Below are 14,712 nucleotides of genomic sequence, written 5' to 3'. Positions count from 1 at the left end.
CATATACTCCCATTGACTTCATCAGGTCTCACACGGGCGTAAAGATCTGTTCTCATTCTTTATCTATGTATATTAGACAGACACACTTTAGAACATGAACACTTCATACTGAGACCCGCGGCAGCATGCCAAATTTTGCATATTAGTAAGTAAGCAAATGAAAACGATAAACAGAAAATCAAGGATACTTCATCACAAAATCTGCTTTTTATTTATTTTGACAAGCATAGTTTAGTTTTAATTATTTATGATACTTCAAAACACACTAGTAAATGATCTTTAGTATATTTTGTAAAAACAATAAAGTCACAGTAATAGGAGATATCACTGCAGGAGGCAGCTATTAAATATTTGCTAGGAAGAGAGGTGAGGCTGCCAGGATTTTTGTGCTATTGAGATTGCAGCTTGCAAGGGGGGAAATAATGAATGACATTTATGTATAAATATTACAAATCGAGATATGGATGAAAATGTCAGTACCTATGGCCCTGGGCCTACAAAATTTTATGCATGTGCTTAACTTTATGCACGAAGGTCTGCCCTCCCAGATCCAATTGGAGATTTGGAGCTACTGGCATCAGTCAACACAGTAAAAGATGGTTTAAGTAACTTTGGTGTGTTGACATAACATTTGCACCAGAATTTTACAAGGCTGATTTTATTTGATATATTCATTTAAATACATACACACCACTATAGCTCCAATCCTGCATTGTCAGAGAATTCAGTGTATACAGCTCAGCATGTGCATAAGTCTTTGCAGGATGAAGGCTTATGTTCATTATTCTGTTATGTTTTTCTATGATCCATTTATTCCGAAAACTAACAGTGGTAACTATGGGGTATTCAGACTATTAATTTAGTTTGTGATATATACCGCATATATTACGTATCTGCTGGGATATTTACGTATTTATTGGTTTTGTAAATACAAGATACTTAATGGGGGGGGGAGAACTTCTATATAACCATAAGGCATTTCATATGTAGAGTATTAGGAGTCGGATATAAGTGCAAATGATCACCAATAATTACATGTGGCAATGCCAAGCTATCGGTGAGATTTGTACGTATCCTTCCTAACAAACGTTTTTTGATCTTTGACCCCTTCAATTCTCTGTCCATATGCACCTTTACCACTAAACTCACATGCACGTGCTTTCACATCACTTATCAGAGAGTCTGAAATAGCCTGTGGTGCCTTCTCTTCTCTGATATTTAACATACTTGAAGCAAAAAGTCTTCTAGGTTTTCAGCTTTATTATTTATAAATGAAAACTCTTTGTCAGCATAAACTATTATTTTTAAACCAGTAGGTGCTAAAATGGTGTTTATGGCCTGCGGGTTCTAGATTCACTTAGCCTTAGTTTGTGACTTCTTCAGACTTTAGAGAAGCCAGTATACTGAAGAAGGGATAGATCCTGAAAATGGATCCACATCTTGGCACCCTAGAACTCTATTTGCAGGATCTGGCCCTAACTCTCAAATGTGTAACACCAACAATTTTAGGCCCCATCTATATTCCCACACAGGCTTCCCTTGGGTCAGCTGCATGGGTGGATCAGGTTCTGGCAGTTCCTAGCTGTTTATCACTGTGTCAGCTAACCTGATCAGGATCTGGCAGTCAGTGGGAAAGAGGTAGCTATTGAATGACACTTTCCTGGCTATAACCACTAGGAAATGACTCTTCTCTTCAGGAGACCACCAAGCTGCTTTCCATGCTCCTTTATATATTGGCAGTAAAAGGGTACATGATTGACTCCACACTAATTGTACTAAGGGATGACTTTTCATTGCTCCCTTCAGAGTAGACATTTCCCCTTAGGTCAGTTACCACTAGATGTGACGTAGGATCAGTATTCTGTACCCAGCCTATTAGTCTTTCATTACAGAAACCCATACTGGAGTTCGAAATGAAGCTTCAACAAAGCAGAGCACCGAGAAAACTGATGTCAGCCAGTGGGCTCTGTCTTCCCAAGGGAACTTTCCTGAAGGAATCAGACTGTTTCCTTCTTAAGGAAGAGAGAACTGTGCTTTTTTTATATTGAAAAGACAGTTTTGGGAGCAGAGTGAGCTAAGAACACTATGAGTAATAGCATGAGCTAAGTACAGAATGAGTAACAAAGAAGGAAAGTACTGTAAGTCAAATATAACATTCTAAACCTGTTATGTTGAGAAATTATGCAGACTTATTTCCAGTAGGAAAATGGACTATTTTCCAACCAGTTTTTCCTTCTGGGTCATATATTTCACAGTTTGGTCCATAACGTTGCGTGGAATGGATCTTGTCCTGAAGCAATCCTAGAGTTCATTGAATAATTCCCAAAGAATATTTTATTCAGGGTATCTTGCTGCATTTTTTCAGGCATTATCTGTTAGGGTTTTTTTGTTTGTTTTGTTTTTAATTTTTCACTTTATAAATGTCATGGGACATTTTTAAATAAAAATACTCATTTTTTCCACTATTCACCCAGTATATACACAGCAGCACAGAGCAAAAGTTAAGGATCATCCTAGTGCAGCAGGAATATTTTAATTTATACAGTAGTTATCAAAATATTGTATATTAATGCTCTGTCTCCAACTGCTAATTTGTCACATGGGAACAACTCTTTTGCGCCTCTGGATTCTTTTTAATAATACCTTGTACCAGTGGTTCTCAATCAGGGGTATGTGTATCCCGGGGGGTACGTAGAGGTCTTCAAGGGGATACATCAACTCATCTAGATATTTGCCTAGTTTTACAACAAACTACATAAAAAGCACTAGCGAGTCAGTGCAAACTAAAATTTCATACAATGACTTGTTTATACTGCTCTATGTACTATACACTGAACGGTAAGTAAAATATTTATATTCCAATTGATTTATTTTATAATTATATGGTGAAAATGAGAAAGTAACCCATTTTTAATAAGTGTGCTGTGACACTTTTGTATCTGATTTTGTAAGCAGGTAGTTTTTAAGCAAGGTGTAACTTAGTGGTACGCAAGACAAATCGGACTACTGAAAGAGGTACAGTCGTCTGGAAAGGTTGAGAGCCCCTCCCTTATACTTAAATAGGACCTTTCATCCCAAAGAACCAGAGTCTAGCTTGGTACTTTATGGGAATATATGGGAACTACTCCTCTCTTCACTGGAATTCTACCTCAGAAGCAGTTGTACCAGGCTTGAATGGGAGCAATATAGGGCCCTAGTCACACCACAATATGAAGAAGGTCCCTGTGCCACAGCCCCACACCATAACCCTGACCCCAAATGGTGTGGTGATGGCAGAGGACTTCCTTCCCAGATAGGGAAAGGCAAAGGCATGGCCCTTTCTTTTGCCGCATCCCACCTCACCCCAGGAGTAGCAGCAGGTGTCTATTCTGGCCCCAGAGAGGCAGGGGTAAAAGCAGGGGAGCCCTCTCAAAGCTACTTGTATTTCTGTAACAGGTGAGCCAGACCCACTTCATTCTTCACCTCCTGCTACATACAGAGTCCTCTGTTGGGCTGGAGTTGGCACGACTTCCCACTGTAGAGGGTTTTGGAGTTAACACCTCACTGGGATGCACTGCACAATTCCTATCTCTCAAAGCTATTGTTTCAGGCTCTCTGAAGACTCAGGCAGAATTCAGCACATTGGCTATCCTCAGTTCATGTTTTCAAGCTTTTTGTTACAACCGTGAAAGCTAGAAAGATACTTGTTTAAAACAATGAAAGCTTAGACTTTGATGTAAGCCTGACGTTAGGAATCAAGGCCCTAGCGTCCCTATATTTTAATCCAGCCCAGGGTGGAATGCAGCAGCTAGTTCACAGCACACAGGAATATTAGAACAGGAAGTGGAGACGAGTACCATGCTTAAATGAAACTACAGAGGAACATAGGCAGACTAGAATTCAAACAGCTGAATGGGACTTTGCCCAAGCCATTGGGATTCGCAACCTACTTTTACAAAGTGTCAGGGATCTTTAATAATGACTGTGGTCAGGACGTTGTGGTTATGTCTCATCTAAAAGACAGTATGTGTAGCAGCAGTGTCCATAAAAGAATGCCACATACAAAGCTACCTGCACCACGTGGGCATACCTGGGAGGTTTACAGGCCAAATAAAAACTAGCTGTGACTCTCCCCATCTGAAAGCGCTGTTTCACAGCCCAGAGCCATAGGACCAGGGGTATCTTGTTCTTAATGACCTGCTTATTTGTCCTTCTCTGAATGGGAAAGGGGCAGGGTTCTCATTTCTCATTCTTCTTGTGACAGGATCTCGCTGGAAAGCTATGACAAACCTAGAGAAGCAGCCATACTATGAGGAGCAGGCCCGACTCAGCAAGCAACACCTGGAGAAATACCCAGACTATAAATACAAGCCCAGGCCGAAGCGCACCTGTCTTGTGGATGGCAAAAAATTGCGGATCGGCGAGTACAAGGCAATCATGCGCAACAGGCGACAAGAGATGAGGCAGTATTTTAATGTTGGGTATGGGCCTGTCATCTCTTTTATTTCAGTAGAAATTGTCCTTGTTTCAGAGCTGTAAACTTCAGATTTTATTATGAGGTAAATAATGTGTTGCTAACTATGACGGAGGAGTGCCTCTTGTCGGCTGGGTGTGAACCTGCACTCCCTCTCTCTTGGCTTCCGGTGCCCCGACAGCTGTTAACCTCGTCAGGTGGGTTTTCTGTGGCCCAGCCCTCCAGCCAGGTCACACACAGTCGATATGTGAACGAACAAACAAACCCCTTCCAGGGTAACAAAACTCCAGCAGGGCCTTTCACTTGCTCTGGTTGATATCTGCAGCCCTGCCTTTGGGGCTCAATTCTCGGCCCTTCTGGGCTAGCTTTAAATCTGTCCCTAGCCTGGTATAGATCAGTGCCCCCAGAGCTTTCTCCCTGGAGACTCTTTGTTTTCAGTGGTTCTGTGGTATCCCAGCTGTCCAGCCAGCTTACTCCTTAATTCCAGTCCCCTTCCAGGGTAATAAAGTTCAACATATGGTTGGCCTGCTTCAGGGTCTTCAGCCCATCACAGGGCCTATTTAAATTCCCAGCCCCTTTCTTAGGCTTTTAATGCAGAGTCTTATCCTCTCCATGGGGCTTAGGCCACTTTTCCAGTGGCCGGTGGGGGGAACCTAGGCCCGCTGACTGCTCCGGGTCCCAATCCAGGGACCCTACAAATAGCAGCCATGTGCCGCTTCCTTTAACTCTGGTGCTGCTGCTATTCCCTGGGCCAATTCCCATGTAACCCCTTCCTCTTCACCCTGATCTCAGGGTTCTCTGTCTTTTCCCTGCTTGAATACAGTCCGTCCCAGGCCTCTTTACCTGTGGAGTTTTGCAGCCTTCCTGTCCTCCTTCTGGTCCCAGCCAGCCACTGATCTGCTCAGCCGCTGCAGCTCTTTTTATCTGAGCCTGCTGTGCTCTGATTGGCTGCTGCTCTGCAGCATTTCTAGGCAGGCCTGGAGGACCCACATTCACTGTTCCTTTTCCTAAGGCGGGGTGTGGCAGGACTGCAAGACCTCCAGCAGAGGGCCGATACACCCCATCACACTAACTAATATGAAGCTCATATTTAAAGGCCATGTGGTCCATATAGCTGTGACCTGGAAGTCAGGAGATCTGTTCATGGCTTTGCTATTTAATTTTGGCCAACTGGGCTTCAGTTTCCCCATCTGTAATATAGAGATAATGATACTTGCCCATTTTGACCACATCTTTGGATGAAATGCACCACAGATGTGCTAAGTATTAATCATTATGGGGTTTTACAGAATCTATATGAATTAATCTGTTGATAGTGCCTATAGCTCCCAAGGCCAGAAACACTAGCTCACATTCAAGGGGTTCGGCAAGAGGCCGGCTAAAAGATTACTCAGCAATGCTACTGAAGACCACAGCCCATGGCAGGTTGAGCCTTGCTAGTAAGGTCAGTGAGGATAGAGGCATAAAACATCCTCAGCCAGCTCACACTGGTCAGGTGATGAGATTACTTCAGTCCAAGGGCATTACGGGTGCCAGAGACACTTTTGCTCGGTGGTAAGCTGAAAGCTAGTGAGGGGTTCAAATCTCAAGAGGATTGCTTCAGCAAAATATCCAAAGGTTTGCATGTTTGTCCAGACTTACTTCTCTGCTTTTTGATATAGAAACCCACCTGGAAGGTTCTTTCTGCAACTACTGTTTGGTTTTGGCTACAGATAGGTGAGAAGTATTGCAAGGACAGATGTTCTTGTGATATTTCCACATATGGTTCAGGAAACACAGAGCTACACAAAAAAAGATTGTTTTTGTTTAAAAAAAAAAAGTCAACTAGCCTTAAAAAAATTGGAATCTGGGCTCTGTTTCCCTTTTGGGGTGAAAAAGGAATGCTTTTTTTTTTTATTGTACCAGAACCGGGTCTAGTTAATGGGTATGAATAGCAGTAAAGGGGAAAATAGTGGCCCAGTTACTGGTAAGTGTCCTTAGACAGTGTTTTGAACAGTTACCGTGTACACTGTTATAATAAGCAGCTCAACAGAGAAATTTGAGCTGCTTAACCCTGTGGTGCTGGCAGGTTCAGTGATCCCACTAGTAAGCACTGAAACAAACATAGGGAAGTCAGCCAACATTCGGCATCAAGAGATTAGAAAAAAGAGGGGGGAGGGTCTTTCTGAGAAAGAATAGGTGGCAAGAGAGCCCCCCAAATACTGCTTATCTCGCTGACATGCAGGGCTTTACAATTTTTTTAAACTAATCTTGCAATGTTTTTAGTACTATTATTTAACTTTCCAGATGAATGTGACAAGTACCCTATCTGAAAACAAGACATTTTGGAGATAGTTTGTCTAGAATTTAGAGCAGGGACTGGGGAGGGGGGCTGTGTTTGAAATCTAGGTTCCACTGAAGTCAATGGTAAAACTCCCATTGACTTCAATCAGTATTTGATCCTGGGAGTCAGGTTCTGTTCCTGGCTTTGCCCCTGATTCACTGCAGGACCTGGTGCAAGTCATTTAGGGCCAGATTTTTAAACGATTTAGGCACCAAAATAAATGGCCGGGTTTTCAAGAGTTTTGAAAGTCTGTCCGTAAGTGTGACAATAGTTGGGACTTGGCTCTCTTGAAAAATCTGACCCTTAATCTCTGTCAGCCTCCTCATCTCTAAAAGGGGGCTAAAAATGCTTACTTTATAGGGCCATCACGAACCTTAACACATCAATGGCTATAAAGAGCTTTGAGATCCTCTGATGGAAGGCGCTATAGGAGTGGCAGATATTATTCTTCAATTATGGAATGCAAGTGACATTACAGAAGAACTGTGAAACTCAACAAACGTTTGGCCTATGAGAGGCACCATCTGAGTGCAAAGTGTTCCTATTATTAAAAGCCATTTAAAAACACTGAATAATTCTAGTTGCAGAAATGCTAGGTCTTTCTGTTGAATTAAGAGTAAAAGCAAAATATATGTTCTCCCTATTTACAGGCTAAGCCCTTAGTTGAGGCATACTATATTGTTCTTGAAATAAGGAAGTGAGCAGGCTTCCCTAGGACAGCAACAAGCAAGTACGTTAAAAATGTGGCAAATAATTCCAAATAAATGTTCCGATGCTTGGGACTGCTTAGTCTTTCGGGATTGCTGTGCAAGGCTTACTGGGCAGTCAGTGAACAGTCAGGCTCAGGAACAGGGGATGGTTTCACTCTTAATTAAAAATGTTCATCTCAAGAGATTCCACCCTGTCTCCTGTGGCAAGGCTTTTCAGTACAGATGGACACACCACTGATGACATTACAATATGCAGCATGTACTGAAGGGTATTACTGCAATGGAATTACTTCATGCAGCAAGGAAACAAAAGGAGCATGAATTTTAAACCTCTAGGCTTGTTGGGACCCTGGAGCTTCTCAGGGAAATAAACTCTGGTGCAACACAGCTAGTGTTCTACATGGAAAAGGAATTTTGATGGCCTGAAATAATTCTGCTTTCACTACCTTGTACATGTTTCCAAGGCTTAAATGTCCTATAGAGGATTTTTATCAAACACTGCTGTTGCTCTATTTATTTTAAAACAATGTATGTCTAAGTCTGGCTTTTTCTAGTTTTATCTGCCATCCCTGAGAGGATCTACTTTTCACCAATATTTCTCACTGTTCCAGGGAGTTGTCCATCCCGATCACTAAATGATCCCTCTTCTCCTCACCCACCTCCCTGTGGACATTGGAGGTCCTGGGGATCACCCACAGTCCCACATGGGTCCCAGAAGGCCTTGTGCCCCTCCCTACAAGCCATCAGGTTTCTAAATAAACTCCATGTTCCTAGCCTATGTCAGGCTTTCAGATGGAAGCCTGTTCCTTTCCCCATGCCACCAATAGACTTCCTCAGGAACTCCCACCACCACCTCTCTCCTGCCAGCAAAACCTTGCTGTTTGTTTCTGGCCCTCATTGCACTCCGTAATTTTTTTATTTTCGGGGGGGGGAGGGGAAGGGAAGTCTTTTTTAATCGTTGGACCATGGGTGGCAGGATGTTTGTCATTGGCTGTGTGCTCATAGACATCTCATTCACCCAGTAAGGAACCTTGCACCTTAGGCAAGCTCCAAAGTTCAGATACAGATCAAACGTCTCTGAAGTTTGGTGGTGCTTGAATCAGTGATTTGGTTCAGGCCTAACATTAGTCATAGGATCAAGTGTCAAAGCTTGGAAGATTAGGGGCGGCCCACCAAGCCCAATAATGATAGTCCTTGTGACTTTATAGGCTATCCTGCTAAGCTCTCTCTTTGCTCCTGCTTGTATTTAAATGTCCTTTTATTTTTCAACGACAGGCAACAAGCACAGATTCCTATCACCACCACTGGTGTAGTCTACCCAGGAGCCATCGCCATGGCAGGAATGCCCTCCCCCCATCTGCCATCAGAGCACTCGAGTGTGTCCAGCAGCCCAGAGCCCGGGATGCCTGTCATCCAGAGCACTTATGGCATCAAAGGCGAGGAGCCGCACATCAAAGAGGAGATGCAGGCCAGTGACATCAATGGAGAAATCTACGATGAGTACGACGAAGAAGAGGACGACCCTGATGTGGACTACGGCAGTGACAGTGAAAATCACATTGCAGGACAAGCCAACTGATAAGGGTCCAAATATTGCGTGACCTTACAGGACTTCAAGGAGGAAAAAAAAAAAAGCCCCACCTGGTTTATCCTTACCAGTGGCCAAGCACATTAACTTTCTCATACACTGACTGTTACTTTAACTGTTAGTCTTAACTAGTTGGGACATCAGCTGACTAATAGACATCAGCCTGCATTTAAAAAAAAAAAGGCCCAGAAGAAAGGAAACAATGATGGTAACAACAACAAAAGAATGAAATAAGCTATGGGTAAAATAATGCCAGTAATTCAGCTGCTATACCCAAGCACTGAAGTCTTACCCGTCGACCTTTGATTATTTTTTTTTTCAAATAAACTCTATGGCTGTTTGTTCTACAATGTTCTAGAAATTCTCACTCAGGTACACAGTGCCAACAAGTGGCTTGTGAATGTGTTTTGTTGTTTTGTGCTACAGTTTAAAGAGAAGTAAATTTTTTTTTTTTTTTTGGTAATGCACCTGACAGGAAAAAAAAAAAGACAATTCCTTTTACCCCTCTGCCTCCTCCTCCTCCTTTTCCCTTCTCCTTTGAATATTTAGGGTTGGCGGCACGCATGTGTGTGTATGGTGGGGAAGGGAGTGGGGAGTCTGTTTCTGTAAACCCCAACAAGCAATTTCCTTTCTCGAGAGGACTTCTCTTCATCAGTTGCACACCACACCGAGTCTTTGAGCAAGTGCCAAATTTGTACTAAAGCGCTGAACTAGTTCAATTTTATTTTTCCGGTTGGTCGCTTTTGTTTCTTGTTCTGTCTTAAGTTAGGACAGTGTTATTATGTCTTAGACAATCCCTCGAAGAACCTGATATACCAGCAGCTGGTGAGATTAGACTTTGTTTTCTTTTCTTTTCTTTTTTAAAGGAAACTGTAGGTGCCGTTCTCAGGTGAAAGTGAGAGAGACATAAGAAAATTTAGAGAAAAATATTTTATGATCTTGGATTTTTGTGTGTGTGTGTGTTTATGGTACTAATAAGAATAATATTGGACCATTGTGAGCAAAAATCATATTCAGGATGAAATCCCACATCCTCCAAACAACTTGGTCTGTAAGGAGCCTTTGCTTTTAATTTATACTTCAAATGGCAACATAAAAAATTACCGTTGTTAGAACAGGGCAGGCAAATTGGAAGTACTAACCTCTAGAATGAGCAAAAATGGATGAATCTGGGGCTGATCTCTGATCCATAAGGCAGATCTTGGCTGAGACTCTGCTCTCTCTACCTACTTGGAACACCCACGGGCATCAGTGGGATGTCTGTGCAAGGAGAAAGAACAAAAATAACAATGAAGCAATTCCCCCATCCACTGTGGGCAGCAAAATCCTGAGTCTTTGAGGTTCCAAAAGGGTTGGAGACCAGGAAAATAAATAAATTCCCTCAAGCTCTAACAGATATTTGTAATATTGTTCTAGACCTCCTTGCCTCAGTCATCTCACCTGTAAATTCTGTGCTGTTTACACATGGGCATGCACGTTTGAGACAGTGGCGTTGCACACATATAACCCTTGACAGAATTTAGCCCACGGTATTTTCAGCAACCTAACTGAAAATTCTGCTTTGTTTCAAAGTGACACAAAGCATCCTTTGGTGCCTGACTCTGATCCTCCTCTAAGAAGAGTGTGCCCAGTTTCATGTGGTAAGACAGCAGGCAGCAGCATTACCTAACCCTAGCACGAAAAGGATGCCTCTGATTTCCAACAGCAGCTCTATCCTAGGAAGTGCGGTCTCATGTTACAGAAAAAAGCTTTCCATTGAGGCACAGTTTGTGAACATAGGGTGCCATCCTACAGATCCTTACTCACAGGAAGACGCTCATCATCAGCATCACGGGAATGCCTCATGTGAGTAAGGACTACACGCATTTGCAGGATCCAGCCCACAGTACTCACCAGTAGATTCAGGTCCCTGACCCTGTCAGTCCTCACAGATCCAATTGCAGGATCATGACCTTACTTTGCCCTGAAGACATACCACTTGAAGTGTAAAGCTCCTTCTCAAGACCTTGTGCAAAGCAAATGACAAACAAACAAATGCCATTTAAGAGTTAGGACAATACTCCAATGAGCGGTTTGGATGTGTGATAGCTTCACCCCATGCCATCTTTTTTTCTCCCTCCCTTTTCTTTATTTCCCCTTTTCGATTTCCACCTCTGCATCAAAAATTCTTTTCACTTTTTCTCGCTTTCAGAAGACTTGCTCTGGGGTTACGCTTGGAGTAGCTGATCACATCCTCCACGTCAGAGGGTTTTATTGGTTTTGTTTGTATTTGATGACTGTATTTTTTTTTCATTTGAACTGCCTCTTCTTGCTAGTGTTGTAATGGTAATTATAATAATAATAATAATAATAATGGTCAGCTGTTCCCAGATTAGTAAATTATGTATAATTTATTTCCCTTTTTTCTACCTTATTTTATTCTGTTCTGATTTGGCAGTGCAGCAAATGAAGCTGTTGAGATATTTAAAATTGCTGCCCAACCCCGCTTTTTTATATAGACATATAAAAACTCACTTCTTCCCATGCTCACCCCCATTCTTATTTCTTCATTTTAATTTGGGCCCCAGTCATGTCAATTTCTGATGTTTATTATGATGGAGTGAATTAATGGAAGTGTTGTTTTCAATCTTAATTAACTTCTGCTCTCTCATCACTCATTTTAGTTATTTAATTACACCAGTCATCTAGAGCCAATTTTTTTAAGCACTCTGTTTGGATAAGAAGAAAAAAAATAGACAATTGTTTTTATATCATTCTTATGTACAATGTGAAAACAGATATTTGCTTCTTTTTTTTTTTAATTTGTTCCCTGTCTTTGTGAACAAATTATTTCTGACTCTTGTGGATTCACCTCACATTTGCTGGTTGCTTGATTTCCACCATGTTATAGAGATGCTCTGGTTTAATCATGTGACTTCGGGCTACGAGAATACTTTGTTTTAGCTCCAGGTAGGTGCCACCAAGGCAGGCATGGTGAAATTCTGGCCTCATTGAAGTCAATGGGAGTTTTGCCTTAGACTTCGATGGGACTAGCATTTCACCCAAAAAAGCTATGAGCTTGATACTCAAGGCCTCACTCATGGGAGTAGCCCTGTTTAAGCCAATGGGCCTAGTTGCGTGAATTAGGAGCACTTGTAAGGGCTGGAGGACTAAGCCCTATTCCTCATAATGGGTGATGTGACAGAATTCCTTTTTGGGGAGGTGTGGGAGATGGGGCTGTGCTTTACATTCTGTGTTGTCTTTGACTGAGTCTCAGAACGAATGCTAAAAAAAGAAAAAAAAAATGCTGACTTTATTGCAACCCAAACTATACCTGAGAGACTATGCTAGGACCTAGGGCTTGGGTCAAATTTTCAAACCTGGGTAGCTTGCTAAAGACCCTGGATTTCGATGTTGAAATTGATACAGCCCCACAAAGCATGTGCTTAAGTATTTTGCTGGATCAGAGCGCCCATATGTCCTATAGTATTAAAACACCCATGTTTGAAATAGAGGCCCTTTTTAAAAAAACTATAAAAGAAGTTCTTGTCTTGTTTCTTTCTTTTCCTGGGTTTTGTGTCCTTATGGCTCCGAGAAAAACCAGGTTAGAACAGATTAGGATAGTATTAACCTAAAATTGCACAAAAAGCCTAGCATATATGTGGGCCAAGCTTGCCCCTTTCCTGGGAATCTATATAATGATGATCTTCTTGTTAGAACTTTTGTGTTGGTCACACATTTCATTTCCTCAGAAATCAGGGCAGCTTCTTACTCCAGTGTGTCTCAAACTTCTCAGAGAGTAATACCAGCAGTGGGGAAAAGAGGGTCAAAAGAAAAAAAAATGGAGGGACTGACTGGTAAGCTCAATGAAATAACACATAATTCTTTCTGAATTTATTCATGCCTTATATTAGTAAAATAGGATTTTTAAGTGCATTTAACATCTTTATTTAACCGTTCCGCTATATTAATCAGGCCCCCAGAAAAGAACACTAGCTACTATTATAGAATTTAATTAGTTTTGTAACAAAATCCTCTTATTACAAATGCATATGGAAGAAATTCTTTCTGCATAGACATTATTTCAAAGATTTGGTTTCTGCAGTAGACTCTTTCTTTAATTAAATCATTTTTTTAAAAAGTAAATTGTCTTTAACCTTTTTACAGCACATTTTCAAAGCTTTTTCTTTTTTAATCGAAAGAGATGAGCTGTTATTGTCGCTGAAGAAGACTCTGACATTACGTTTGTAACATCAAAAATAATTACACACAGTGGCAACATAGACCTCACTTAGCAAGAATTTAGCCGCTAAAATTAATCGCAACTGCATAATATATCATATGTTTAAGGGCATGGTTTATCAAATATGAAATATTTTGTCTGCCCACTTCTTGATAGAATCCCATCTTCAATTTTGCAAGGAAATGTATGTAATTCATTAGATGTGGATCCAAGTGTATCCTCAACTCACAGGGCATGGGATGGATGTTTAGCTTGGTTTATATTTACATTTTCTTCAACTTTATCTTAACTTGTCAGTTTCCCAGATTGAAGAACATGTCAAGTTTGTTTTTTCTACTGACTGATTTCTCTACTCCCTGGTGTTTTTTGTCACTGGTTTGCTGAAACAGTATTTATATAGCTCCATTGGCTCTAAAGCTCTTCTTCCTCCTTCTAACATTTTGGATTTTACAAGTGAAAAGAAAAATAGAAAAGAAAATAGAGACAATCAAATGCCTGGAGCTTAAAACAAAGTATGTGCAACCTACCATCTCACTTGAAATTTAATAAAAGAAATAATTATGTAAATATAACATAGAGTTATAGATTTATATTTTGTTCATAACACATAGTGTAATATAAGTTGTATATTTTCATGTTTTGGTTTTATGTTATCATTCATGCCACAATAAATTAAAAAACCAGGAGTTGATGTACTCTTTAAGATGTGGGTTACCACCATGCTGGGTTTTTTTGCATTCCCCTTTTTTCAGTATTATTGCCCTACAAGGCACCAATAAAAACAGCAAATGTGTTCTTTACTTATACTGTGTTTCTGTTTCCCACTTCTTACAGCCATGGGGTGCTGTTTAGTTTTATTATCAGACGAATAAAACAAGATACAAAACGTTTAAATCCCATTACTCAAGGTTGTACAAATGTCAGGGGCCAAAATCGTTCCTGGTGTAATGCCACTGAAATGTCAGGAGAAAAATTTGGACCCAGAGATCTTATTCAGGCCACATGCAGACAGGAACGACTTCCAAAGTACAGGTATGGATCCAGATACTGGCCGCTGTATATGTGGGGCTGCTTGGATCAGAGTTTTGGTTCAAGCCCAACTCTAAAACATACATTGATTTAGTTTTGCTAATTTATAAGTATAGCTATTAGGTTCAGGAATTCAAAGCAAATTCAGGGAAATGCTTGATTATACACAAGAAATAACCTTATTAACTTGGATTTGGGGGCATATTGACTAACCACTCCTTCAGTTTCCACAGCAATATGTGGCAGAAAGTGAGGCAAAATCAGTGCAAACTTCCCACCACCTCCATCTTCCCCAAAAAAGAAAAGTACAAATTCAGGTGGCTGCGCCCCCATACGATTCAAAAACTACTCAAACAGTGAGACAGGGTACTTGGGAGTAGCATATAG

The 14,712-nt window shown here is 41.1% G+C and overlaps 1 protein-coding gene across 11 annotated transcripts in view; it reads left to right on the top strand.

Moving 5' to 3' along the window:
• SOX5 (SRY-box transcription factor 5) overlaps positions 1 to 13,249 on the top strand; it is a 606,300-nt gene extending 593,051 nt beyond the window's left edge. For all 11 annotated transcript variants that reach the window (XM_074937768.1, XM_074937807.1, XM_074937745.1 and 8 more), the window contains 2 exons: positions 4,244 to 4,460; positions 8,762 to 13,249. In XM_074937768.1, the coding sequence (XP_074793869.1) occupies positions 4,244 to 4,460; positions 8,762 to 9,065 (521 nt within the window). In that variant the 3' untranslated portion in view covers positions 9,066 to 13,249. The remainder of the gene's footprint in view (positions 1 to 4,243; positions 4,461 to 8,761) is intronic.
• Positions 13,250 to 14,712: the final 1,463 nt, after the last annotated feature.

The sequence above is a fragment of the Natator depressus genome, chromosome 1 (assembly GCF_965152275.1).
Source record: "Natator depressus isolate rNatDep1 chromosome 1, rNatDep2.hap1, whole genome shotgun sequence".
Classification (NCBI taxonomy): Eukaryota; Metazoa; Chordata; order Testudines; family Cheloniidae; genus Natator; species Natator depressus.
Note: the sequence above shows the minus strand (reverse complement) of the source record. Positions and strands in the feature narration are given on the sequence as shown.